This window comes from Indicator indicator, chromosome 8, assembly GCF_027791375.1.
Source record: "Indicator indicator isolate 239-I01 chromosome 8, UM_Iind_1.1, whole genome shotgun sequence".
NCBI lineage: Eukaryota > Metazoa > Chordata > Aves > Piciformes > Indicatoridae > Indicator > Indicator indicator.
Genome location: NC_072017.1, coordinates 4,115,711 through 4,143,210, shown reverse-complemented (window position 1 = coordinate 4,143,210; position 27,500 = coordinate 4,115,711). Strand labels below are relative to the sequence as shown.

Sequence of the window (27,500 nt, the reverse complement as noted above, 5' to 3'; positions counted from 1 at the left end):
CACACAAAAAGTCTAAGTATTCATAATGGAGAGCAGTGGGAAATACAACAGATCCTGTGAAGAAGCACAAACAACTAAGACTCTTTTTTTTTTACTTTTGACTACAGTGTGAACACAGATTGTGTGGGTGCATTGGGGCTGTTGATATGTGGAAGTCCACATTTACTTGTCTTGCAACACCTGAGCTGTAGTGGAAGCATCTTCATTGTTCCTGCTCCTGTGCCACCAGTGGGCAGAGGGACAAACAGGCCTTTACCTGTTATAAATGACTACAAGCTGCTTCCTGCAGGTTTCACAAGCCACAGAAACAACAATGTGCTCTTGTGGCCAAGAGAGCCAAGGGGATCCTGGGGTGCATCAAGCAAGGTGTGCCCAGCAGGACTAGCGAAGTTCTTCTGCCTCTCTGCTCTGCCCTGCTGAGACCACCGCTGCAATCCTGTGTCCAGTTTGGGGCTCCCCAGTTCAAGAGAGACAGAGACCTGCTGGAGAGAGTCCAACAGAGAGCCATGAGGATGCTTAGGGGACTTGAGCATCTCCCCTGTGAAGAGAGACTGAGAGCCCTGGGGCTGTTTAGTCTGCAGAAGAGAAGACTGAGAGGGGATCTGATCAATGTCTATCAATAGCTGAGGGGTGGGTGTCAAGGGGAGGGGGCCAGGCTCTTTTGGGTGGTTCACAGTGATAAGACAAGGAACAATGGGTTCAAACTAAAACAGAGAAGATTGCAGCTCAACATGAGGAGAAACTTCTTTCCAGTGAGGGTGACAGAGCCCTGGAACAGGCTGCCCAGGGGGGTTGTGGAGTCTCCTTCTCTGGAGACTTTCCAAACCCACCTGGATGCATTCCTGTGCAGACTCCCCTAAGTGATGCTGCTCTGGCAGGGGGGTTGGACCTGATGATCTCTTGAGGTCCCTTCCAACCTCTCATATACTGTGAGACTGTGATTCCTATTTACTCTCTTCCAAAGGAGCAGGGGAAAAAAAATAACTCAAGGGGAAATCGACCTCAGCAGTGAAATAATGATTCATTCTCACTTCCCACCCACAGCAGCTGGGGTTGGGTTTTGGTTTTAAATATCCAATTGGCAAAGGTGTTACATCCCCTGCAGGGGCAGTGCTGGTCATTGCTGTTAACAGCCTTCCACCTTTTCAAGTCTAAATAAGAAACCAATCCTAATGTCACCCTGCAGAGCTTCTCTGCGGGACCAACTGAAAAATCACTTTTCCAAGACAAGACCTCTCCTACCTGCAATGCTCAGAGAGGGAAACTTCAAGAAGAAACCTTTGCTTTTGAATTCAGCAAGGCTCAAACCTTAATGACAGAGATCATTCTGTGAAGTCAGAAACACACACAAGAATTGCTTCCAACCTGAAAGTTGTTCAGGTCTCAGGTAGCCTTGTAGAGATGTATGGAAAAGAAGCTGCTGCAAAGAATGACCAAAGAGAAGCAACATTACTGCAAGTAGATTCCTGTCTCTCTTGATCCCATCAGCTGGTGGGACTCTGGCCCTGTTCTCAACAGCAAAATTGTCCTCATTTACACATGCCATCCACCTACTCTTCTGAAACTCTTTTCTTTATTAAGAAAAGGAACTGAGAGGAAGAATAAGGTAGAACACTTTATAGGGCTTCTGTCTTACACTCCCTGTGACTCGACTCAAAAAGCTCAAGTACTGTTGATAAGCAAAACTTGCAGGCAAACAAAGATTTCTCACTGGGAAAGGGAATGGAGATTGTCCAGGAGTTTTATGGTTTGCCTGGCTTTTTTTTTTTCCCCCTTAAAATACCAGGAGACTTTTAACAAATTTTTTTAGAAACAAGACATTGTCATCAGGCAACAAGACCCACCTGTAGAAAAGAGGGCTGGATCTTTTAGTCTGTTGCAGTTATTAGCTAATTTCCTACATCCATAGGCTCTCTGATGTTTCCTCTAAAGCCTTTATTAACACTCTATCTTTCTTAGTGAGATTTACTAGTCAGTAAAAGCAAAAGCTTACTATTTATTGCCTTGTCTCTAGCATCATAAAAGACAACTCAGAACCCACAAGACTGAGCTCTGTGAAGATTTAGACACCTTGGCCTCCTTCTCATTTAACCTGATTTCTCCTCTTCTGTCAGTTTCACCAGAATGATCACTCAGGGTAACTGTCTAATGCTCATTTGTTCTGCAATCAATGCACAGGAAATGCATGGGGTTTGGTTTTATAATTAAAGAAGAAAGAAGATTTAATGATGTTGCAGGAAAATGAAGAGTTGATAGGTTTCCAGCAAGAAACCTATTAACTAAATAGAAGTCACTCAGATCCATGCAATTGGATTTTGGAATCACTGTCTCCAGTAACCTTTCCCCCCTACATTTCATCCTTCCTTTTTTCTTTCACACCAGCTTTCAATGCAGATTCTCAAAAGAATGGAAGATGTCCATTAGCAGAAGCCATCCTTCAGCCTCCAGCTGCAAGCTCCCATCACCTGTCTTAAAAGAGAACTTGGTTATAAGTCTTGGGTGTTCAGTCAGGTAATCCCCCCCAGTTGGTTGAAACATTAGCTTTCAAAAGAGTCAAGGTAAGTTTTCAGGTTTTGATTTACCTGGCAACACAGCTTTACAACTGCTGTTGCTGGTGCAAGTGTAGCAGAAACAAGAGATGAGTGAAGAAGGGAGGACAGATCTACTCCTTTCATTGGCTTGCACTGCTTGGGTATGAAGCCCATGGCATGAATCAATACAAAGGCTTTTTACATAGCCTGCTGAATATTTTGCCTCTCAATGTGAGTCAGTTTTCCCCACAGAACATTCCCAGGGGTGTGTGGACATTCACTGAGCTTTTTCTGGACAGTAATTCCACTTCCTAGCCTTGTATTCTTTAACTGAGGAATTCTACAGTACTTTCTATTTTTTATGCTTGTTATAATGGCTTAAAAAACAAAATAATAGAGAATTATTTCACAAACAAAACCAGATCACATTTAATGTGCCACTGAGAAAAACTGCAATCGGTTAAAGAACCTAATAACTATGTTAGCAAAGATTCTCAGATATCTGGAAACAGTAGAGTGTCATGAAGACCGATGCAATTAAACAAAACCTGCAAGACTTTAGGCAGATTTATAAATCCAGACTCCTCCTCTTGGGCTTTCAATTGCAAGGTCAAAGGTGTTCACAAACTACAAGCACAGCTCACACTTTGGTTTCAATCAAGTCTTTTGCTACCGCAGCCAATAAGCAACAGAAAATGACAAAAACCATGTGGGAGGTGATTCTCCTTCAAAGTCTTACACACTCCTGTGTCTCTGAATGTCAGAAAACCAGAGGAGGTTGAAGCCTTTGAAGCACATCAACAGGTGAATATAAAGCACCTTACCCAGAGCTCATGCTTTGGCTGCACTGCCACTACATGAAACACACTCAGTCAGACACAGAAGACAGGCACTGAACATCAGGGAGGTACAAGCACAGACAGAACCTTACCAAATAAGAACACACTGACAGCTACTCACTACTAAGTAGACAAGTGGTGAACACTAATACAGAGACATCAAGGAAAAGCATCTTTGGGTGAAAAATACCTTTCAGGAGATGCTTAAGATAGGTGCACTCTGAAACAGTCTCCACAGACTTTTCCATACCTCCAACTTTATGGCAGCTTCTCCTCTCCTGTCCCTCTCTTTCAGTGAGAAAATGACTTACTGAAGAGGCTCTGGCTCACATCATTAATGTTCAATCATCTGAGCTGCTGAACACTCATTATTGAAATTAGTGCAAATTAAGCATGTGTTAATGGCATCACTTCAGGATGGCATCACTCTTTATGACAGTACATAAGCAGAGGCTTTTCTGAATTCTGCTCTAATTACAGTACTGATTAGGAATAGGTTTAAGCATGTGCTTAAGCAGTAATGGTCAGAAAGATATGACTCCAAATACTGTGATCCCAGCCATCAGTAAACAAACTTTTACCCAGGTAGGCTGGAAAAATGAGAGGTCCAAGTAATTATAGTCTCTGTTTCTTTCCATTGGTTTTTGGTGTTTTGTTTTTTTTTTTTTTTTTAAGAATCACTGGAATCAAGTGTTTACAGGCAGACTAGAAACAAAACACATTTGACTAAAATAACACATTTATTACATGCCATGTTATACAGTTCACTGCATTCCCATTTCTATTTGCACTCACAGTACTATGGGAAACTAAAACTATTTCATCAGAAACGAATGAAGGACACAGGAAAGTTCATCAACAGACAGAAGTGTATCCACAAGCCAAAGAGCCATAAGATTCAATAGGTTTAACACTCCATTACATTGTTTCATAGAAATTAGAGATGAAAGCATTCTGATCCATCCCTTGCCAATTCTGAATGTTTTCTGCTCTCCAATTCAGTCACTGGAGGCTGATTGGCAACTGACAAGCACATGAATAGGGGGAAAAAATAAAAGCTAACTAGAGGTGCCAGAGGAAAGCAGGCTGTGAAATTTGTATTTCCTCTTGTGAAGTGCCAAGTTTGTTTTTTGGTTTGTTCTTATTTTTTTCCCCAGGTTCTTTTTGTTTAGAGGTGAATTAATGAAACTCAGGAGCTCACAAAAATCTGGGCCTCATATTACAAAGAGGGTGAACTGCTCCTCAAGTACACATCCAACACACTGCTGCTGAAGCCACCTTCACTCCTCCTACAGAGAAATGTGCTCAGCGTGCTGTCAAGAAGCATCAAGCTGCACTATGGAATTAAAAGTGACACATTTCCATTCTACTGAACAGTTGCTGGAAAATGAGACTCGAAAGAAAAAGTAAATTACAGCAGATCAGTGTTGTTAATGATGCCACACTTCCACGCTCAGGCTAACAGGCAGAAGATGTTGGTGCTCCATAAAGGTCATGCAACAAATACTGTCAGCCAACCTCCATTGCAGGCTTTCAGATTCTCTCACTCACTTTTGTATTTCATCAGCTAAACACTGATATAATTTTCTATTAAAATGGGATCTTCTCTGCCACACTTTCAGATTCTCTCTATCACTTTCGTATTTCATCAGCTAAATACTGATAGAATTTTCTATTAAAATGGGATCGTCTCTGCCACACTTTCTTCCAGAATCACTGCCCAGAGCCTTGCATTCTCTATAAAACTTTCAGGCTGAACACTGCAGCAGTATTTCCTCTGAAATGTGTATTGCACATCATATCTTATTATGTCTGGTACCAACTAGGATATAAAAATACATTAATCTTTACTGAGAAATTCAGAGGAAGGAGCACATTCAACAGAAATATTGGAGGGGTCCTTGTATCTTTTTCTATTATTAGCCATTAATCATGCCTTTATCTCCAGTACTGAACATCCTTACCTCCAGCCAAATACTAATCTCATTAATCCTCTTTAAAGATCTGTAAGGTCTTCTGTGTAATTCTGACTTTTACTTAATGAATTATCTTAATTTTACAGTTTTGGTTTTTTTTTTTTTTTTTTTTTTGCAAACTCACTAGAGATCAGTTTCTCTTTTGAGAAAGGAGGAAAGACTGCTCTTCTCCCTAATGAAGACAAAGGATTTAAAAATAGAGATGAGATACAAAGTGCTGCCAACCAGCAACAGTCAACACAGAGAGGTCAGTCCAGAAAGGTTATTACTGAAGAACTGCTGCTAAAGTGAACAGAAGCTGTGACCATAGACAGGCTGGAGAACTGATGCTAGGATTTTTGACCTTGAAGGAGGATCTGGAACTCATAAGGATTATTTTAAACCCACTCACCCCCATCACAGGGCTTTTCATTAGACAGCAAATATGAAAGAGGCAGTAACACAGCAATCCATGACACAGGTCCAGGGAATCCAAACCATTTTGTTTGGCTCAGTGAGCAGCATTTGCAGTAACAAGCAGCATCTACCAAACCAGACTGTATGCAAAGTGGGGCAGGGCACACACTGCACTTTCAGGGCTGGAGATTTAACAGAGTGGCTTTGAATACAGTGACTGTGACAGGTTTTCCAAACTCTAATGGTACAAATTCTACTGACTGTAGACTTATGACTGGTTCTCTGCTCCTGACCGCGAATCAAACACAGCAGAGGGGAATGGAGAGGATGGGAAGATCGTTAAGCTTAATGGCCAAAAATCTCAGCCAAAATTCGTCTGCTTTTGATGAAATGAGCAAGCAATGGGAGCTGGGTAGAAGGTTTTGAAAGATGCAGCCCTCTTGGAGAACTTCAGGGGAACTCACAACAGTGATGCACAAACAGAAATGTAAATCCAAGGTTGAAAGCCAAAAGTCTGTACCAACGGTCAGGATAAAACAAGCTCAGAATTACCCTTGGGCTTCTTGTGATCCATCTATTTCTCACTGCTCTAATCCCTGTATTCTGTATGAATCTGAATGTGATTAATTATGACTTAATCATTCTTTTTAACACATGGCAGAGAACAAATGGTGGGTTGAAAAATAGAAATGTCTTGTTTCAACTTTTCTTTCCTTTTTTTTTTTTTAAGTAGGGATTAATAAAATCATCACCTTATGGATGAAATGGATGAGAATAACCAATCCCATTTTATTAAGGCTTTCTTTGCAGAGGTGTTAGAGATGCTACAAATTTCATCTGCATGATCATTTAGGATGAAAATCGAAAGCTTATGGGGAACCATCTAGTTAATTAACATAGCCTCTTAACTCTGCAAGACAAAAAAATATGTGTGCGTGTGAGTTAAATCTTAGGAATATCTATTTTTGAGTTTCCTCTTCAAAATACCAGTTCTATGCTTGATCACAAGAGGGAGACTACATCACCCTATTCCCTCTCATTGCCTCAATTTTGTTTTTCATCATCCAAGCAGCTCGAGTCGTTTTGGACCAGTTCTAATCATTGCCTGCTCACTGAAAAGCGTTAATTAGCATGTTCAATTAGCATGTTGTGGTGTTGGGTTGTGGGTTTTCTGAGTTTGCCCAACCTCTGAAACTTATAGGTAGAGATAGCCAATCCAGTAAACAAGATTGAACAACGCAAAGGCAGTTGGGAAGAAGATCCGAGAGTAAGAGTCAATTTTTGCGACGCGGATGTGTATTCTTCCTTCCCTCCAAGATCCTGTGCGGCAGTCTTCAAAACAACAGAAGAAGCTAGCACAGTCTTTCCCTTCTAGGCACTCATATCCATAATCATCATCACGTTCAGGGAGATGATTAATGTTATTAATTGGAATTAGTGTCGATCCCGGTCGAACGGCAATTGCAGGCGGTCTCTTCGAAAAGGGAAAAAAAAATAACACAACAACAAACCAAAGCAAATCCAAAGGAAAAGCAACAAGAAAAAAAAAAACACAAACAACCAAATAAGCAAATACACAGGGAAGAAGAAGGAAGAAGGATGAAAGACGAAGAAAGACGAAGAAAGACGAAGAAAGACGAAGAAAAACGAAGAAAGACGAAGAAAGACGAAGAAAAAAAACAAGAAAGGGGAAAGGGGAAAGGGGAAAGGGGAAAAGGGAAAAGGGAAAAGGGAAAAGGGAAAAGGGAAAAGGGAAAAGGGAAAAGGGAAAAGGGAAAAGGGAAAAGGGAAAAGGGAAAAGGGAAAAGGGAAAAGGGAAAAGGGAAAAGGGAAAAGGGAAAAGGGAAAGAGAGAAACAGTCTTGTGGTTGTGGTGTTTGGTTTTGTTTTTTTCTTTTTTTTTATCCTTGAAGAATTTCCAAAGGCTTTCCATAGCAAAGGACAATACAAGCACCTTCAGTAATGTACAGAAATTCTAATGTTAAAGAAAAACTGTTTGGGGATCTTGGTGCATTAGGAACTGCTGTATATAATTAGCTCATGCAGGCAAAAGATCACAAATGATTTTCACCTGCCAGAGTGAAAACTGGGTTGTGCTGGGATTTGGGAATAGTGGATAATTAGTTACACAGACAGGGTGAGCTGATCCCATCTACACAACACAAAGGAACATTTTGAGGTCAGACACAGCTTGACAATGGGGTCACAAGCAATTCCATAAGCATCCCTACCAAGGGAATGATGGTTCTCCCATCATTTAGCATCTTTGGAATGAGAATGGTCATGTTTCTGGAAGATACAATTTCACCAATGGAAAAAAAATAACCTAATAAGATTAGTACAGCATCATTGGTGAAGACACATAAGGCCAGGCTATGGCATCTAATTCTGTGATGTTAAATCCTTAAATATGTCCTGCTTTTAGAAACAAGACATAAGAATCCAGAGCAGAGTATCATTCAAGCCAGTGAAACTGATTAATTCAGCTGTTAATTCTCAGTTTTACTTTCCATGGGCATAATTCAACCCTCTTGCAACCTGGTAAATCCTCAGTGTAATAGATGTTAAGGTTCATAATTTTCATAGGAAAAGATGGCATGCCTCATTGCCTAGGACAGACTCTGTTTGCTCTTCCCCTTCTTGCAACTTTTGCCTTTTCACCTTCCTTTTATTTGCACTGCCACAGCCCATCTTTCCCTCTTTCCTTGTTTCCATGCAGTTTTTCACTCCTCACCTTTGTTTTTCTGAATTCTTCAAAAGACATTCTCCATCTGTCCTTTTTTTCCCCCCTTTCTAAACCTCGTAGCCTTTAAAAATTACTCCATAATCCTCTTTCTTTCAACACTCTACCCCCAACCTGACCTTTGGCACCTATTCTAAAAATCTTCAGAGCAAAGACAGGGTTATAGCAACACTACTCTTGCATTTCCCTCTCTTTTTTTTTTTCCTATCATGCCCATATTTTGTCATGTAAGGAATAAACACAGCAGGAAAGGCTGCATCCAGAACTGAGTCAGGACTGAAGCATAGAGAAGAATCTCACTTAAACAATTCTACATAACAGGCAACGAAAAAAAAAGTATTTAAAAATTAAAACCAGGAATTCACATCATTGAGCTTCTTGTTATGTTTTAGAGCCCTGTTGTCCCACTTCCAGGGAATTACTTTGGCCAGCACATAAATCTCTATACTTTGTTAAGCAGGAATTCTCCCACTGCAGGGACGTTTTACTCAGCATCTCAAGGGGTGATGTTAAAGCAGTGCAGTTTTCTTTCTACCACCTTCTCAAACAGCTTTATTTAATCACTGTCTTTACCAGAGGAAGTTTCACACAGACTGCTGGTTCAACACTTTTTTTTTTTTTTTTTTTGAGGCATGATGACCTAGGGAGCTAATTATCATCTTAAAGGACCTCATTATTCTTTTCAGTTATGATAAAACACTGCCAATACTAAGGCACAGCAGTTATATGCTTCTAGATTCATTTGAGGTGTTACAAGCAAGGCTTGTTTTTATTAAACAAGTAGTAAGCTCAAATTGCTTTTATTTAACTTACAAAAATCAGTATTTTATGTTGCAGGTATATAGAGGAAAATACTTAGCTCTGACTCACACCTCCTCTGGCTTTACAAGAGTTCTCTGACTCTGTTCTTCCAGTGTTAAGGTTCATGGCATGATTAATTTCTGCTGGTGGGGTAAAGCAGAAGCCCTCAACTCAGGAACACCATAGGAGGAGTTAAAAAAAATTAACAGTGCTGCTTTTCACTGCTCCTTTCACCAGCACAGACTGAAGCTGGCTGCTGATTAAAGGTTTGAAGTGATGGCCTGAAAGAAGAAGAAATGCAGTGTGGTCTTACAGGACTGACTACCTAAATGTGTGTAAGAGACAATGTGAAAGAAAAAGGGACAAAAGACCAACTCCTCACAGGAAAATGACCTTACATCAACTGGCAGAGCCTTAAAAAATAAATTAATAACATGTAGCTCCAGCAGCATATGATATATATGCCAACTAGAGACAGAACCCCAAAGAGAGTGAGCAGCATTTAAAAATGCACTCTGGTAGGCTCAAAGGCAAATTATTCTGTAGTAGCACTAATACAGGTACAAAAGGTGATGCATTCACTGCAGGTGATCAGCACAAGATCCACAACTAATTAAGTTTAATCCTTCCTACCCAAACTCATTACCCTTACTAATGTGGATTTACATAGGCCAGTTCCTACTATCTTACTTGAATGATGCCAGCACATATCTTGTAAGATAAAAGTGCTGTAATCACTTGTTAAATTCCAGCATTTCTTCACAAGATCACTTCTTTCACCTTAATGCCATCAGTTCCTGGAATAATACTGTATTTTGCAGTATAATAATATTGTATTTTCCTGGAATAATACTGTATTTTGCAGTAGAAGTAGAAGATGCAAGGAAGGAAAGTTTTCCAAGCAAAAAAAAAAAAAAAATCTGCAAATGAGAACTCTTCAGAAGGAATTAAATTGACTATTTTAATGAAACTGGGTTTTTTGAGTTACATATCTATAACTACAAGAGCAAAAAAAAAAAAAAAAGAATTAATAGAAGTCTTTGACAAAGATAAAGGAGAAAAAAAAAGAATTAAAAAAGGATTTGTAATTGTATGACTTCCCATTAATCAGATAGCTTCTTTAATTGTTCTATTTGGAACAAGAAACTGTATAGCTTTTTTACAAAACATCAAAAACCTATTTATCAAATTATAATCTTTGCATCTAAGTACATTAAATTTAATCTCCTCCATGGTTTGTTGTTAATTTTAAGAGTAATCTCTTCTTTAATGTGGCCTTCTAGTCATAATGTGCTGAAACGTGTTCAAAGAATTCCATGTGAAAAGATGATTAGCTTTTAATACTTAGAAACAAAAAGTGTGCTGTAAGAATACAGCAAAACACAACTGAAGAGTGTGCTGAGTATTCTATTACTCATTTTAATCTCAGTCCAAACTCCAGCTGTTTCTCCAGTGTCACAGTTTCAGTCTCACCATTATTCTGCCTTTTAAATTGCTATAATGCACCGAAAAATCTCCGCTCACTTGGTAGATTGCTGCACAAATGGCTGCTATGTGAACAGGTTCTCAAAAGTCTTGTTACTCCATTCAACAGAGCCTAGTTGCAAACCACTTCAATGGCTTTTGATCTGCCAGCACCTGATCTTCAATATTTCCCTGCTTTGAATAAACAGCATTTTCTCCACTCTCCCTTTTCTCTTTGTTGTGCATGCTGAGAGTAGGTCTGTTTCAGCTCCCTGTTCCCTAAGTGTTGTTGAGACCTCGCTGCAACAACCTAGAACTTAATTTGCTATGCAGGCACTGGGAAGCCCTCCAAATTCTGCAGCCTCTCTTACCTTTTATCCTCACTGCTCAGCTGTGGCCCCTGCCAAAGCCTGTTTTCCATCCTGTCCTTTGTGCCCACGTTGGCTTCCATCACTAAGAGGAAGGGGGTTTGGGGTTTAGATTTTCCAGTTCTCTTGGCAGTGTTGGATTCCCTTAAGATCCAACCAAGGCATCAGAGGGCAGTATGAAATGCACAGCTGATCCACTCAGGCCAGCTCACCATAAGGAAAAGCAAGGGTTCTCATTTCCCTGATATTCAGACAGCCTCCCATAGCAGCTCTGCTCAACAAGGGAGCTAACACTAGCTGCAGAATGGATAAGATTCACAGCAGGCTTTCTCCATTTCTGTATCTTCCTTTCTGTAATTTCATTTCTATTTCTGTTTCATCTTACACAGGTGACACTCAGCCTTCCCCCAGAAAAGGCAACTGATATGATTCAGTTATGCTCCAGTTTCCTTCAACAAAATGATCTGGAAGAGAGCTTTGTAAACATTGTCCTTCCTCTTACTGTGTCAAAAATATAACTACCTACAATCAAGCCTCAAGATATTAAGACTAGTGTTGAATTCATAAGATATTTGATGCCTTTACCTCAACATTGAAGATTAGCTTTCATTATTTATACTGACTTTCAACAACAGATTCCTTGGAAGGTCCACTAGTACTACTAGAAGAACAGAAAGCCTCTTAAAAATGAATAATTCTTGTTCCTGGGGATGTGTGAGGATTCACACCCTGCAAACATCAACTTGTAACAGGAAAGGGTTCACTTTATGGAAAGAAAGATGGACGTAAATGACAAAACAGAGAGTTAAAGTCAAATTTCTGAAGTGGAAGGGAATCAGAATATTGACCAATAATAAACACTTTTTTCCCCCTGCAGAGATACTGAGGTAAGGCACAAGTTAGGTGATGCAGATCCTAAATAATTCTCATACCTTCAGTCCATTTACCTTAGCTCTACTGCTACATTCTTATCTTTAGCTTCTGCCAGGTGCTGTTTTCAAAGGCCCTGTGATGAGACAAATGGGCACACACTCCATGGGCAGCTCTAGAAAACTCAAGGGCTTGGACACAGCATGGAAGCATGGAGTATTATCCCCAACCACCCCCTAGCTGAGACTTTTGTGTTCTCTTTAGCTTCTGAGTGGAATGATCTCAAACCTGTGCCCATTAGTAGTATTGACAGAAAATGAAGCAAGCACCAAACTGCAAAAAAACAAAAAAAAATTAACTATAACATAAATATTACTGATTAGATTTGAACCCTCCTACTCAAGAACCAGTCTCTCAAGATCAGATGCTACAAGGAAGAGCATGACTTTTCTTTTTTTCCCTTCTTGTTTTGCTAAACTTACCGATGGCTTAGATTTTGCCTTTTTTTCTTTTCCTTTATCCCCTTTTCTGTTGCTGGTAAAATAATGTAAGGTGCCATATTCCATCAAGGCAGCAAAGACAAAAATAAAGCAAACTGACACAAAAAGGTCCATTGCTGTCACGTAGGAAACCTTTGGGAGTGACTTCCTAGCGATTGTGCTCAGTGTTGTCATGGTCAGCACTGTTGTAATGCCTGTTGGAGAAAGACAGGGAGAAGGGAGGCAGTGAATAAATAATCCAATCATATTGACAAGAAAAAATCCTCAAATGAGCCCTTGATTCATTCCTGAGGCATACAAGAACAGAGCCACACCAGTGTTCACCCCCTAGTCACACCTACACACATTGGTGATGTTGCAAGAAGCTATCCTTATAAAATCATAGAATGGTCCAGGCCAGAAGGGACCTCCAAAGGTCATCCAGTCTGACCTCCCTGCACTCAGAAGGGACATCCCCAACTAGATCAGGTTGCCCAGGGCCCTGTCAAGCCTCATCTTGAATATCTCCAGGGATGGGGCCTCAGCTACCTCCCTGGGCAACCTGTTCCAGTGTTCCACCAACCTCATAGTGAAGAACTTCTTCCTGATATCCAATCTAAATCTGCCCTTCTCTAGTTTGAAGCCATTGCTCCTTGTCCTGTCACTGCAGGCCTTTGCAAACAGTTTCTCTCCATCCTTCCTGCAGCTCCCTTCAGGTACTGGAAGGCTCCCTGGAACCTCCTCTTCTCCAGGCTGAACACCCCCAGCTCCCTCACAGCCTGTCCTTGTAGCAGAGGTGCTCCAACCCCCTGAGCATTTCCATCACCCTCCTTTGGACCCTCTCCATCAGGTCCATGTCCTTCCTACATTGAGGGCTCCAGACCTGCACACAGCACTCCAGGTGAGGTCTCACCAGAGCAAAGTGTCAGAATCACCTCTCTGGCTCTGCTGGCAATGCTGCTTTTGATGCAGGCCAGGCTGTGATTTGCCTTCTGTGCTGCAAGCTCACACTGCCTGCTCATGTCCAGCTTCTCATCCATCAGCAGCCCCAAATCCTTTTCCACAGGGCTGCTTTCTCTCACCTCATCCCCCAGTCCGTAATGATAGTGAGGATTGTTCCAGCCCAGATGCAGAACCTTCCACTTGCTCTTATTGAAACTCATGAGGTTCACCTGGGCCCACCTTACAAATCTAGCAATCACCATGGGATCAAACAGAAGGCACATTTCACCTTCAGCTGAAATTCCTCCTAGTTTTATCACACCCTGAATAAACCATGGCACTGGGAAAAGTGATCTGATTCTCTACATCTGCTCTAAGTGGCACAGGTAAAACAAATACAAGAGATCAACAGGTTGAAATCAGCACCCAAAAAAAAAAAAAAAGTATAAATCCCCCCCCCCAAATTCTTCTGTCTCTTGCAAGATTAAAATGGACAAAAGGAGGCATTCATTAAAAAAAAAAAAAAAAAAAAAGTGTGTTGTTTATCAAATTATTTCACAAAACACGAGGAAAAGTCATCATGTGTTCAGTTGTGTGCTTCTGACACATAGCAGATCAAGGTAGATGACCTTCCTGGCCTTTCTGGGTTCATTCTCTAAGTCACCAGGTATTTTTTTCAATACTGTGTCTTAAGTAATAGAAAATGTTTCCCTTGATCCACTTCCCTAGGAGTTAATTAAAAGAACAAGCCAGCCTTAACAAGGATGTGTTCAGAATCTCAACTCTACCATTTGTCACTGCTTTAGCATTTACAAGGTGTTAACACTTTTTTCTTCTACTTGATGCTTCAGGAAGGTGCAAAGGCTTCTTCACAGCAGTCATAGAACCAGAGAATAGTTTGGGCTGGAAGGGACCTCCAAAGGTCATCTGATCCAACCCTCCCTCTGCAGTCAGCAGGGACATCCTCAACTAGATCAGAACTCTGTTGAGCCTCACCTTGAATATCTCCAGGGATGGGGCCCCAACCACCACCCTGGGCAACCTGTTCCAGTGTTCCACTGCCAAAATTAAGATGTGACCTTTCCTTTTGGAGAGCAATACTTGAGCAGGCAATTTGCTATTTACATGCATGGCCTTATTGCAAAGAAGAAATGCACAAAGAAGAAGAAACCACTCCCAGGCTGGCTGTGGCTGGTAGATCAAAGCATGGAATCAGGGATCACTATGACCTGATCTTGCAGCAGGAAAGCTGTAGTGATGTTGCAACAAATTTCTCACTGAGATGACATGCTTACAAGGGCAATAACCACATAGCTCCTCAAAAATGCTCTGCTCCAACTAGATGCTTTTGAAAATCAATTATGTGCACTTGCAGCCCAGAAAGCCAACCAGAGCCTGGGCTGCATCAAGAGAAGTGTGGCCAGCAGGGCAAGGGAGGTGATTCTCCCCCTCTGCTCAGCTCTGGTGAGACCCCACCTGGAGTACTGCATCCAGTTCTAGAGCCTCTGTTACAAGAGGGATCTGGACATGCTGGAAGGTGTCCAGAGAAGGGCCATGAGGATGAGCAGAGGGTTGGAGCTCCTCTGCTATGAGGACAGACTGAGAGAGTTGGGGCTGTTCAGTCTGGAGAAGAGAAGGCTCTGAGGTGACCTTCTTGTGGCCTTCCAGTATCTGAAGGGGGCTACAAGAAAGCTGGGGAGGGACTTTTTAGGCTATCAGGTAGTGACAGGACTGGGGGGAATGGAATAAAGCTGGAAGTGGGGAGATGCAGACTGGATGTGAGGAAGAAGTTCTTCCCCATGAGAGTGCTGAGAGCCTGGAATGGGTTGTCCAGGGAGGTGGTTGAGGCCCCATCCCTGGAGGTGTTTGCAGCCAGGCTGGATGAGGCTCTGGCCAGCCTGATGTAGTGTGAGGTGTCCCTGCCCATGGCAGGGGGGTTGGAACTGGATGATCCTTGTGGTCCCTTCCAACCCTGACTGATTCTATGATTCTATTCTATGATTCTAATTAGGGCATTGCTCTGCATAGTTAATTATCTAAATACCTTTAATATTCTCAAATCAACCATCTGCCAGCTTCTTTCAACATACATTGAAGGGAAGGTTCCTAGCCTTTTCAGTGGACCCAGACCACAGCTTCCAGGTGGGCAGTCACACCCACAGCCTACTGACTTCTGTTCAGAGAGGAGAAAAGGAGATGTGGACTTGCCCAGTCCTCTCTACTAAGCAAAAGGCATTCAGGAGGCTGTCACAGGGAGCAAATCTTCCACAGCACCATGACTGCCTGCCACAATGGACCTTGCTTGGCTTTCTTGTCTTAATTTCTCAGTCTTATTCTATAAAATTGTGTCTCTCTGATGTATCCATCACTGTGCTTTCCACCAGAACATCTGCTTGTGAGAAAAGTCATCCTACAACCTGTCAAACAATGGTTTCTGTGTGTTCACACAGAAAGGAGCTCAGAGCTGACTGCAGGGAGCTGTAAACATGGTATTGCAAACATTTGTAGTACATCTCAAGTAGATGAAGGGTAGTACTGCTGAAGAGGGAGCATGAAAGCTCCAGCTTAGCCAAGAGATCAAAGGCAAATTTGCTAGATTCATGGCATGAACAAAAAGAGTACTCTGTAAAAAGAACAAACTGGAAAGAGAACTAGCAGGATATTCAAACCACTTCTTCCTGTTAGTGTATTTCCAGAGAGTACTCACAATGATGTCCAGTGATCAGTTGGTCAATAAAAAGCTTTAAATTAATTTCTAAATCAAGATTTGAAACTATTAAGAGACAGTCTCACTTATTTATTGAAGGTTTTAGTCTCTCTTCACTGAATCTCATAGCATCCAAGTTAGGATCCAAGACTTTCCTTTCCTTACCTTTTCACTAGGTTACTGAGTCATGCTCACTTCTGCTTACTTTGTTTCTTGACTTATTAATCTTGCAGGCTTGGCTGGACAGTGGTCCAGTTTCAGTGGGAAAGGCAGGGAGTCAAAACCGGGACTCCTTTCTAGTAGGAAACACTCCTAAATGTGGGAATGATGTGTTCACAATCCTATAAAGCTGATGGAGAAAATTAACTCATCCCTCAGTTCCTAAGATACACTCTGAGCTCTTGGTCTTCCCCTCAAAATAGGTCATCCTGCTGTCACCAGCTTTACTAAAAGCATCTTTCACTGCTAAGCCCAAAGTTGCTAGCATGTGTCCTGTGCACACCACACATCCCTGTCTATCACATTTTTGTGGGGACACCAACTCTACTCCAAGGCAGCACACAGATTGTCAAGGCAATCCCAACCACAAATCCAGGTTGGGCAGGGACTGGCTGGAGAGCAGCCCAGGGGAGAGGGACTTGGGGGTGCTGGTGGATGAGAAGCTCACCATGAGCTGTCAGTGTGCACTTGCAGCCCAGAAAGCCAACCAGAGCCTGGGCTGCATCAAGAGAAGTGTGGCCAGCAGGGCAAGGGAGGTGATTCTCCCCCTCTGCTCAGCTCTGGTGAGACCCCACCTGGAGTACTGCATCCAGTTCTGGAGCCTCTGTTACAAGAGGGATCTGGACATGCTGGAAGGTGTCCAGAGAAGGGCCACCAGGATGATCAGAGGGCTGGAGCACCTCTCCTATGAGGACAGACTGAGAGAGCTGGGGCTGTTCAGTCTGGAGAAGAGAAGGCTCTGAGGTGACCTTCTTGTGGCCTTCCAGTATCTGAAGGGGGCTACAAGAAAGCTGGGGAGGGACTTTTTAGGCTATCAGGTAGTGACAGGACTGGGGGGAATGGAACAAAGCTGGAAGTGGGGAGATTCAGACTGGATGTGAGGAAGAAGTTCTTCCCCATGAGAGTGGTGAGAGCCTGGAATGGCTTGTCCAGGGAGGTGGTTGAGGCCCCATCCCTGGAGGTGTCTAAGGCCAGGCTGGATGAGGCTCTGGCCAGCCTGATGTAGTGTGAGGTGTCCCTGTCCATGGCAGGGGGGTTGGAACTGGATGATGCTTGTGGTCCCTTCCAACCCTGACTGATTCTATGATTCTAAGATACTAAACAGGAAAATGTAGGAGACTGACACCACAGGTCAGCCAAGATGACACTAACACAGAATTCTCCCTGCAACACACTTCAGTGGTCAGCAGTAAATGCAGGACAGTGAGACAGGTTTTAGTGACTTCTAGGCTTAGCTGCTTCAAGTGCAAATTTGGTTGCAAATTTTTCATCCTGTCATGGGTTTAAAAGAACAACTGAATCATTTCTATCATTAAAATTAAATAATCACCACCACCAGAACAACAACAAAGAAACCAACTAAAAAACCCCAGAATGGAGATCTTCCTGTGTTTTCCCTGTGTAGTAATGACATCATTTGTTCCATGATGCTAAGAGAACTTTAATACTTGTTGGAGTAATGATTGCTGTGTTGCCTTCTGTGGTGATGGCAAAAAAAATATAAAGGAGTGGGGGGAAAAATGTATTTATGTGAACCACAGCAGATCCACAAGGCCTGGTTCAGGATTCCCAGATTTTCATTGTCAACACTCCCCCACCTTAAGCCCTGCTGTGCATCCACAGCAGGATCCTCCTACTCTTAATCTTACAGTTCAAGAGCAAAGGTCACCAATGGTCACAGTCTGGAGGGGAACAAACTGTGGTTAATCTACTCCCTGCTGCAGATTTGTATTCCTGGGGAGTAGCAGACCTCTCAAGGTTGGGAAAAAAAAAAAAAAAAAAAAAAGAAGATATTCTTACCCAGAGAAGTCCTTGCAGGAACTGCATCCTTATTGATCCAAAATGACACCCATGAAAGAACAACTGTGAGGATACAAGGAATGTATGTCTGAATAGTGAAATATCCCATACGTCTGCTGAGGTCAAAGAAGATGGTCATGATAATGTAATCACCTGAAAATTAAAAAAAAAAAAAAAAAGAAAAAAACCAAACACTTACATGACATTGAAAATGGTTTTCAGTCTCACAGTGTATCAGAGGTTGGAAGGGTCCTCAAGAGATCATCAGGTCCAACCCCCCTGCCAGAGCAGCATCACTTAGGGGAGTCTGCACAGGAATGCATACAGGTGGGGTTGGAAAGGCTCCAGAGAGGGAGACTCCACAACCCCCCTGGGCAGCCTGTTCCAGGGCTCTGTCACCCTCACTGGAAAGAAGTTTCTCCTCATGCTGAGCTGAACTCTTCTCTGTTCAAGTTTGAACTCATTGTTCCTTGTCTTATCACTGTGCACCCAAAAGAGCCTGGCCCCCTCCACTTGACACCCACCCCTCAGCTATTGATAGACATTGATCAGATCCCCTCTGAGCCTTCTCTTCTCCAGACTAAACAGCCCCAGGGCTCTCAGTCTCTCTTCACAGGGGAGATGCTCAAGTCCCCTAAGCATCCTCCTGGCTCTCTGTTGGATTCTCTCCAGCAGGTCTCTGTCTCTCTTGAACTGGGGAGCCCAAAACTGGACACAGGATTGCAGCTGTGGTCTCAGCAGGGCAGAGTGGAGAGGTAGAAGAACTTCCCTAGCCCTGCTGGACACACCTTGCTTGATGCACCCCAGGATCCCATTGGCTCTCTTGGCCACAAGATCACATTGTTGTTCCATGCAGAACTTGCTGTCCAGCAGCACTCCAAGGTCTTTCTCTGTGGAGCTGCTTTCCAGCAGGGCAGCCCCTAACCTGTCCTGGTGCCTGTGCCAGTTATATCTTCCCTTTTTTTTTTTTCAGTCGTGCTCTAGAGAGATGTTTGGATGAAATAAAACTGAATGCTTTGCCTTACCAGATAAGGTATGAGAAATTTCAGTGGTGTTTCGCAGTCCTACAAAGGCAAACTGGTACAACCTCCAGTATTTGGGATCTGCCACTTCAACAGAGGTTTTCTTCCATTTGTATTCAATCTCATTCCTGGGATAGCCATCTAGAACAAACCAGAGCAAATCAAGCATTCAAGACACTGTATATACTCCAAGCATTTTTTTTGTTTGTGATTTCTGAAGTTGTTTATGAGATAAACCACAACATAAATGAGGTGGATCAGAGAGAAAGCCAATCCACAGCCCACCTGTGCACTTCAAATTTAACCACCCAATATCTAGCCTCAGTCTTAAGCTTACCTAAATGTATGATCAATCAAATACTATGTAAGTACAAACATTTAAGATATATCCACAACAATATTCTGGAACCCAGATATGAAAAACTGGCTCTGGATCATCACTATGAATTAAATAGATTACTAGGTCTTGCCATTAAAAGTTCACAGAGAGCTTAAAAGGACAGACACTTATCAATACATCATTTGATAAAATCCCCATTGATGTTTATTGAAAATTTCCTTGACAGTCATTCCCAGAACAGATTTTTTGTGGCCTGATTCACTGTCCAGTACTTCAACTTGAAAGAAGTGAAGCCTTCTTGATTCTCTTCTGCCTCACATGTTGATCCACACTGTCTTACAGGAAAGCAGAAATCATCTCAAGACTTTCTTATGTGGCACGACTATTGAATCAATGGAGCTAGCCAAGCTCATGTAGCTTGAGGAGCTCAAGAAGGAATTATTAAATGAAAATATTCATGTAAGAAGAATCAGTGAAGTTTGATTTCACTGCCTGTTAGGTTTCGCCTTTAGGAACAAGTCATTTAGCTGTGGCCAGGTGGTTTGGGTTTAATTTGCTGAGAACAGCACAATTGTTTTTAGGAATCTTTTTTTTTATTTTAAATTTTTTTTTAATACAGCAAAGCCTGAAAGTTGTGCTTCTTATTCACACAAATGAAGTCCCACTGAAAGGAGGAGGACTTCATTCTTATACAGATGAATATTTATGGGAACAGGTTGAAGAAGACAGATCTGATTTTTGCTTTTAAGTGTATCACCTGGAATTAATTCAAAGTTGGCATAAAGAAACCAAAGTTCTTGCAGGGCAATAGATTTCAATTAACTGCAATGGACTGCAATAGATTTCTATTAACTACAATGGACGTTGTATCAGACTCCTAATGAATAAGATTATTTTGAAGTTGCAATTAAGTGAAATGCATACAACTCAACTCATTCATTGCTGCATTTAGCATTAAATAATGCTAAAAAAATAAATCTAATCACAACCAAGTCAGTTCTTCCCTTCACTACAAGGCTTTAAAAGTAAACAGTCACTCTCTTGCTGCCAGAACCTGAATGTACAGAGAGTTTAAAAAAAAAGAAAGAAAAAAAAAAACAATTTTTACCACCTACAGCTTGAAAATTCCAGTGGGCAGGAGTGTTCATCCATAGGAAAGTTGTGAAGCTGAAGATAACATTCAGCATTAATTGTCAGCCTAATTAGAAAAGGAGAAAAAAAAGAACACAAAACCAACAACCAAACCCAAGATTATATTCAAGCATGCAGACACTTCAGAGTAGATAGTAAAGAACATGCACAGAAATCAAGTTTGCCAATTAATGGATGCTATGCACAGCCAACTGTGTATCTGCAAAAGCATCCAGCATCACTGGATGAACAAGAACTGCTATCACCTGTGACCTCAGCTCCTGTGTTGATTCCAGCTGGCATTTCAAGCCATTTCAAATATTTCAATTCATTGGGAGAGGGAGGGGGAATTTCTCAGCCCTCTACCAGAAATAAGGGATAAAAGGGAGGGACTGAGAGTAGGACAAGGAAGGGAGTTTATAATAGCAAATAAAGGAGGTTTCTGAATCATAGTATGTTAAGGGTTGGAAGGGACCTCCAGAGATCACCAGGTCCAACCCCTTTGCCAAAGCAGGAATACCTAGGAGAGTCCACACAGGAATGCATCCAGACAGGTTTTGAATGTGTCCAGAGAAAGAGACTCCACAACCACTCTGCGCAGCCTGTTCCTCCAGAGCTCACAGTAAAGTTTCTTGTCATGTTGAGGTGGAACATCCTGTCTCCTAGCTTATATCCCTTATTCCTTGTCCCACTACCAGGTGCCACTGAAAAGAGCCTGGCCCCTTCCTCTTGACCCCCACCCCTCAGCTATTGATAGACATTGATCAGATCCCCTCTCAGTCTTCTCTTCTCCACACTAAACAGCCCCAGGGCTCTCAGTCTCTCTTCACAGGGGAGATGCTCAAGTCCCCTAAGCATCCTCCTGGCTCTCTGTTGGATTCTCTCCAGCAGGTCTCTGTCTCTCTTGAACTGGGGAACCCCAAACTGGACACAGGATTGCAGCTGTGGTCTCAGTAGGGCAGAGTAGAGGGGAAGGAGAACCTCCCTAGACCTGCTGGACACACTTTTACTAATGCACCCCAGGATCCCATTGGCTCTCTTGGCCACAAGGGCACATTGCTGTCTCATAGATAACTTACTGCCCACCAGCACCCCAAGGTCTTTCTCTTTGGAGCTGCTTTCCAGCAGGGCAACTCCTAAACTGTACTGGTGCCTGGTGTTAATAGGAAGAACACATCGGACAACTCAAATGACTGAGAAGTAATTAAAAGTTGCTACATTTTGGTTGAAATAAATTAATCTACTCCTATGAGAAGATTCAGATTTCTGGCATCCTATGCATGGACTGCTTCTTGATCAACTCCTCGTTTACTGCAAGATGTTTTTAGAGATTCTCAAGAAAAAAAAAGAAGAAAAATGGAGAGGTAGCCTCAAAATGCCTTCTGTAGACTACAGCCTCTCATCCTCAAGAGCTGTTTGAAAAGTGGCTCAGGGATTAGTACAGACAGGCCTAGCTACTAAGCTTAAACCCAGCCCAAGCATCCCCCATTTGGCAGGAAGGATTATTACCAACACGTTTGCTTATGTCTAATTTGAATGAGCAGATTTGTTGACTTGAATAGCTTGCAAGGGTAAACATGTTAGAAGTATACACAGGAGTGGGGCTTTAGGTTTAATCAGACATAGGATTATTTTTATGATATGAAGCCTTTCACCATTTTTACTTCCAGAATTATCATCTGGTGGGAATTAGATGCTGAGCTAATTTAGAACAGCCAGCCTGCAAAGCAATTCCTGGTTAGTGACAGACCAACACAGTGCCACCTGCTATGTGGCAACTCCTTTAAATCTTGTCTGTACCTAAAACAGAGCAAAATTTCCTGTCTCCTTCAGTTGTCTTTATCCAATGATGAAGGCAATATATTTCAACAGCATTGATTTGATGAGGTTTGTGACAAAGTAACAGCCTTATTCTTTTTTTTTTTTTTTCCTCTTTCAGTTCTCTTTCAGTAAATTCCTTGCAAATTCCTGTGGTCCACAGCAAAAGAGATGAGAAGGACTTGATTCATATTCATTGTTTACATACTCCTAGCCATAACAGGTTTGTTTTGTTTTGTTTTTACTTTTCTACTCACCTTAGAGTGTATAATACTCTTCCATCACTCCAGATTCGAAGCAAACGATTGGGAGTCGTGATCCAGTGAGCATCAGATTTCCTGGAGTTCCTGAAGAAAGTGTCTGGGATCCAAATCTTTCCAACCATGTTGCTATTAAGCATAAGCACCTTCATGGAGCTGTTAAATTTTAGACGACTGTCATACCAAGTCTGGGCAAAAATTATATCTATAGTGTATTCCTAAAAACAGAGAAACAATCACATCTGTGGATAGGTTTAGCAAGTCAGAAATTTTTAACCCATCTATAAATCTGAGGCTACTTTTCTACTATTTGTGTGTATGTGTTTGTTTGCATAGCACTCACAGTATCACAGTCTCACAGTATATGAGAGGTTGGAAGGGACCTCCAGAGATCATCAGGTCCAACCCCCCTGCCAGAGTAGCATCATTTAGGGGAGTCTGCACAGGAATGCATCCAGGTGGGTTTGGAAAGTCTCCAGAGGAGACTCCACAACCCCTCTGGGCAGCCTGTTCCAGGGCCCTGTCACCTTCACTGGAAAGAAGATTCTTGTCATGTTGAGCTGAACTCTTCTCTGTTCAAGTTTGAACCCTTTGTTCCTTGTCTTATCACTGTGAACCACCAAAAAGAGCCTGGCCCCCTCCCCTTGACACCCACCCCTCAGCTATTGATAGACATTGATCAGATCCCCTCTCAGTCTTCTCTTCTCCACACTAAACAGCCCCAGGGCTCTCAGTCTCTCTTCACAGGGAAGATGCTCAAGTCCCCTAAGCATCCTCCTGGCTCTCTGTTGGATTCTCTCCAGCAGGTCTCTGTCTCTCTTGAACTGGGGAGCCCAAAACTGGACACAGGATTGCAGCTGTGGTCTCAGCAGGGCAGAGTAGAGAGGTAGAAGAACTTCCCTAGCCCTGCTGGACACACCTTGCTTGATGCACCCCAGAATGCCATTGGCTCTCTTGGCCACAAGATCACATTGTTGTTCCATGCAGAACTTGCTGTCCAGCAGCACTCCAAGGTCTTTCTCTGTGGAGCTGCTTTCCAGCAGAGCAGCTCCTAACCTGTCCTGGTGCCTGTTGTTATTTCTCTCCAGATACAGGACCTTGCACTTGTCCTTATTAAACTTCCTGAGGTTTGCCTACACCCAGCTCTCAGCCTGTCCAGGTCACGTTGGATGGCTGCACAGCCTGGACCAAACAGAAATTACAAGCTGACAGCAAGTTGCACACAGCCTTCTGGGACAGCCTTGCCTCTTCTCCCCCGACATGCATTGATTAGTTAAGAGGAGATGTGATAGGAGCTTGCTGTAACTTGGAGGTCCCTACACAGTTCCACCACCTCTGGGGGTACTAGAGAGAAAATTAAGGGCAACCTTAATACCTCAAGGCTATATTGTGTTTGTTAAGATAAGAGATTCTGCACCTCTTTAGAAACAAATCAAATAAGCTTTCTGCATTTCCCTCCCCTCCAAACAAGACCCTTGAAGAAATTTCATGAATAGGCAGGAAGTAAAAATGACAGTTTGGAGATCTACCCCCTGCCATCTGCCTCAGATACCTACCTACAGACACACGAAAGTATGCATAACCAGAATCAGGTTGGACACTTCCCTGAAGCAATTACACTTATTAAAGCCTCAAGAAAGTTGTTTTTTGGGGGTTTTGTTTGTTTGTGGGCTTGTTTGTTTGGTTTGGGATTTTTGTGATAGAAAGCAAAATTACTCACAGCCAGCAAAGGTGAAAAATAGATTAAACAAAGAAATGAAGGGAAAACCCACAGACTTTAAGTAAGAGAGCTCTTGACACAGGACAACTTAAGGCAGACAAACATAAGAGGTGCAATTAAACATTGTTTTCCAAGGCACCCAGACAGTTGTTCCTGCACTTTAGAGGAAAGCAGCAACTTCTGTGTTGCATTTGTCACAGCTCCAGACCACAACTCTGACCTTAAGGGTAACAGTTTCTCTGCTTAAGAGCAGATGTGACCTTTCCTGCATGGCTGCCCACAAGGGCTCCAATGAGCAGGTCAGCAGTTCCTCTGCAGGAAACAAAAACACCAAAAAAGAGCTGGAGACCAGACCTAAGTCTTGGTGTTGGTTGCTCACCTGTCAATTACGGCATGAGTGGGCAGGGGGAAGAGAGGAGGCAGTAGTCCAACCTTTGCTTGAGCCAAAGGAGTCACTACCAGTTTGTTTGGTCAATAAAAATGCAAGGTGCAGACAGGTAATTCTGGGTTTAAATAAAAGAAAAGTGGAAGGCTTTGCTGGTTGGAGTGAGGGGGTTGGTTTCTCTTACCTTTAAATAATCACAGCAGCCAGCTGTGTGACTCACGACTCCTCACTCATTTCTGCAGCTGATACCACCTATCTCCCAGGAAAAAATGGGAAATTGGGCATTTCATCCTTGGGAAATCCCAAGGCAGATATTCCAGGACTACCTTCCTAAATCTCTCTCAATTCTGCTACCTCTCCAGGTGGGTTAAGACTAGGTTCAGGAAACAGATATGCAAAAGGGAGGTTTGCCCTTGTACTGTGATGCACTGCAGATGAATTACCACCTGGCCTGTGGTGACTTGGTGACTTCAAGGTTATTCATAACTGGTGCATGGGATGAAGAGCAGAGGGAACAACAGGACGAATGAAAAATGCATTTTAGAGATAACTTAGCTCTAAAACTCTGCTTATTCCTTAAGAGGTGGTGTCATCGGGGAATGATTCTGTAGGCCAATCACAATGCATCAAAAGCAGCATTGCCAGCAGATCCAGAGAGGGGATTCTGACACTTTGCTCTGGTGAGACCTCCCCTGGAGTACTGTGTACAGGTCTGGAGCCATCAATATAGGATGGCTGATGGAGAGGGTCCAGAGGAGGGCCACGAAAATGCTCAGGGGGTTGGAGCATCTCTGCTATGAGGACAGGCTGAGGGAACTGGGGGTGTTCAGCCTGGAGAAGAGGAGGTTCTGGGGAGAACTAATAACAGTCTGCCAGTACATGAAGGGGGCTACAGGAAGGATGGGAAAAGAGTGTTTGCAAAGGATGAGGGGCAATGGTTTCAAACTAGAGAAGGGCAAATTTAGATTAGATATCAGGAAGAAGTTCTTCACTATGAGGACAGTGGAGTAGAGGTTGCCCAGGGAGGTGGCTGAGGCTGCTTCCCTGGAGAAATTCAAGGTGAGGCTTGACGAGGCCCTGGGCAACCTGATCTAGTTGGGGATGTCCCTTGCTGACTGCAGGGAGCTTGGACTGGATGACCTTTAGAGGTCCCTTCTGGCCTGGACCATTCTATGATTCTGTGAAAACAAACCCTTGATCAGTTTACTCCTGTAAATAATATTCAAGACACCTGTGAAAACCCAAAGCCTGTTTAACCTGAAAATTCATCTCTCTGTGCTTGTCCATCTGTGGTGGTTTACAACTGGAAACTTGCCTAGCTGTAGTGTATGTGAGAGCCTGAGGCAGTGCACCAACGTGGAGGAGGGGGCTTAAAAGGGAAGAGAAGGAACAAAGTTTTACATGTCACCTTTACAGTACAAACAGGAGGGGAAAAAAACAAAACCAGAAGAAGTCAGTGAGTGAAATCAACAGACATCCCTGGAAGTGTTTAAGGCCAGGCTGGATGAGGCTCTGGCCAGCCTGATGTAGTGTGAGGTGTCCCTGCCCATGGCAGGGGGGTTGGAGCTAGATGATCCTTGTGGTCCCTTCCAACCCTGACTGATTCTATGATTCTATGACCAAATGTCTGAACAGAGCAGGCTCTGAGTTGGAAGGTGCCCTTCTAAGCAGCCACTTCACAGCAACTCTGAATGGCCTGAGAAGAAATTTATCAAAGTGTCATTACAGTCAAATCCACCTGGAGCAAGACAACTCAGAAGAGTATCAACCACCCTAACAAATTAAGACGGGGGGGAAAAAAAAAGAAAAAAGAAAACAAAGTAAGTTCAGAGAATATTTTGATCACACACAGCAAAGGAATGGCCTCAGCAGACCCAGATGTTTGTATTCTCTTACCTTTCACTATTAGATGTGTGATTTTTTTATCATACCTGTGTAAAACAGGAGCTGTTTAAAGAACTTTCTTCTGGAAAACAAACCAAAAATTTGTTAAAATTCTTCATGACTTTCCTCACTGTTGAAAGAGTTGTTCAGCCTAGAGAAGATTCAATAGGGGTCTTAGAGCTGACTTCCAATACCTGAAGGGATCCTACAGGAAAGGCTGCAGAGGGACTTTTTGTCAGGGTGTCTAGCAACAGGACAAGGAGGAATGGTTTGAAGCTGAGGGAGAGTAGGGTTAGACTGGATCTGAGGAAGTTCTTCAGTGTGAGCATGGTGAGACTCTGGAGTAGGTTGCCCAGGAAGGCTGTGGTTGCCTCCTCCCTGGAGGTGTTCAAGGTCAGGTTGGATTAAGCCTTGAGCAGCTGAGTCTAGTAGAGAGGTGTCCCTGCCCATGGTTGGGAGGTTGGAGTAGATGGTCTCTGAGGTTCCTTCCAACCTAAGTTCCTTCCAACCTAATTCATTCTATGAGGCTGCATACATTCTTCACACACTTCACCCACCATGGCATCACATTTTCAACCTTATGCTACCTCACACTCAGGTGAACTTCAGCCTAATGTCCAAACACACACATGCACTCAGATTGTAGAGGTGCAAGGCATGGGAAAATGGGACTCAAATGTGTATGAGCCTCCTTCCTGAACAGAACCTGCCCTGCAGAAGAGGCCAAACAGATCCCAAGGTCCAAAGAGATTCCAAGCAGTCAGCAGGCAAACACACAGAATGACCACAGGCTCAAACTCTGCACT

General features: G+C 42.8%; 1 protein-coding gene across 1 annotated transcript in view; it reads right to left on the bottom strand.

Moving 5' to 3' along the window:
- Positions 1-6,937: 6,937 nt before the first annotated feature.
- GABRG1 (gamma-aminobutyric acid type A receptor subunit gamma1) overlaps positions 6,938-27,500 on the bottom strand; it is a 68,838-nt gene continuing 48,275 nt past the window's right edge. The window contains exons 4-9 of the mRNA XM_054382798.1: positions 22,703-22,923; positions 20,612-20,694; positions 19,160-19,297; positions 18,135-18,287; positions 12,470-12,681; positions 6,938-7,216 (exon numbers count right to left, since the gene is read on the bottom strand). Of these exons, the coding sequence (XP_054238773.1) occupies positions 6,938-7,216; positions 12,470-12,681; positions 18,135-18,287; positions 19,160-19,297; positions 20,612-20,694; positions 22,703-22,923 (1,086 nt within the window). The remainder of the gene's footprint in view (positions 7,217-12,469; positions 12,682-18,134; positions 18,288-19,159; positions 19,298-20,611; positions 20,695-22,702; positions 22,924-27,500) is intronic.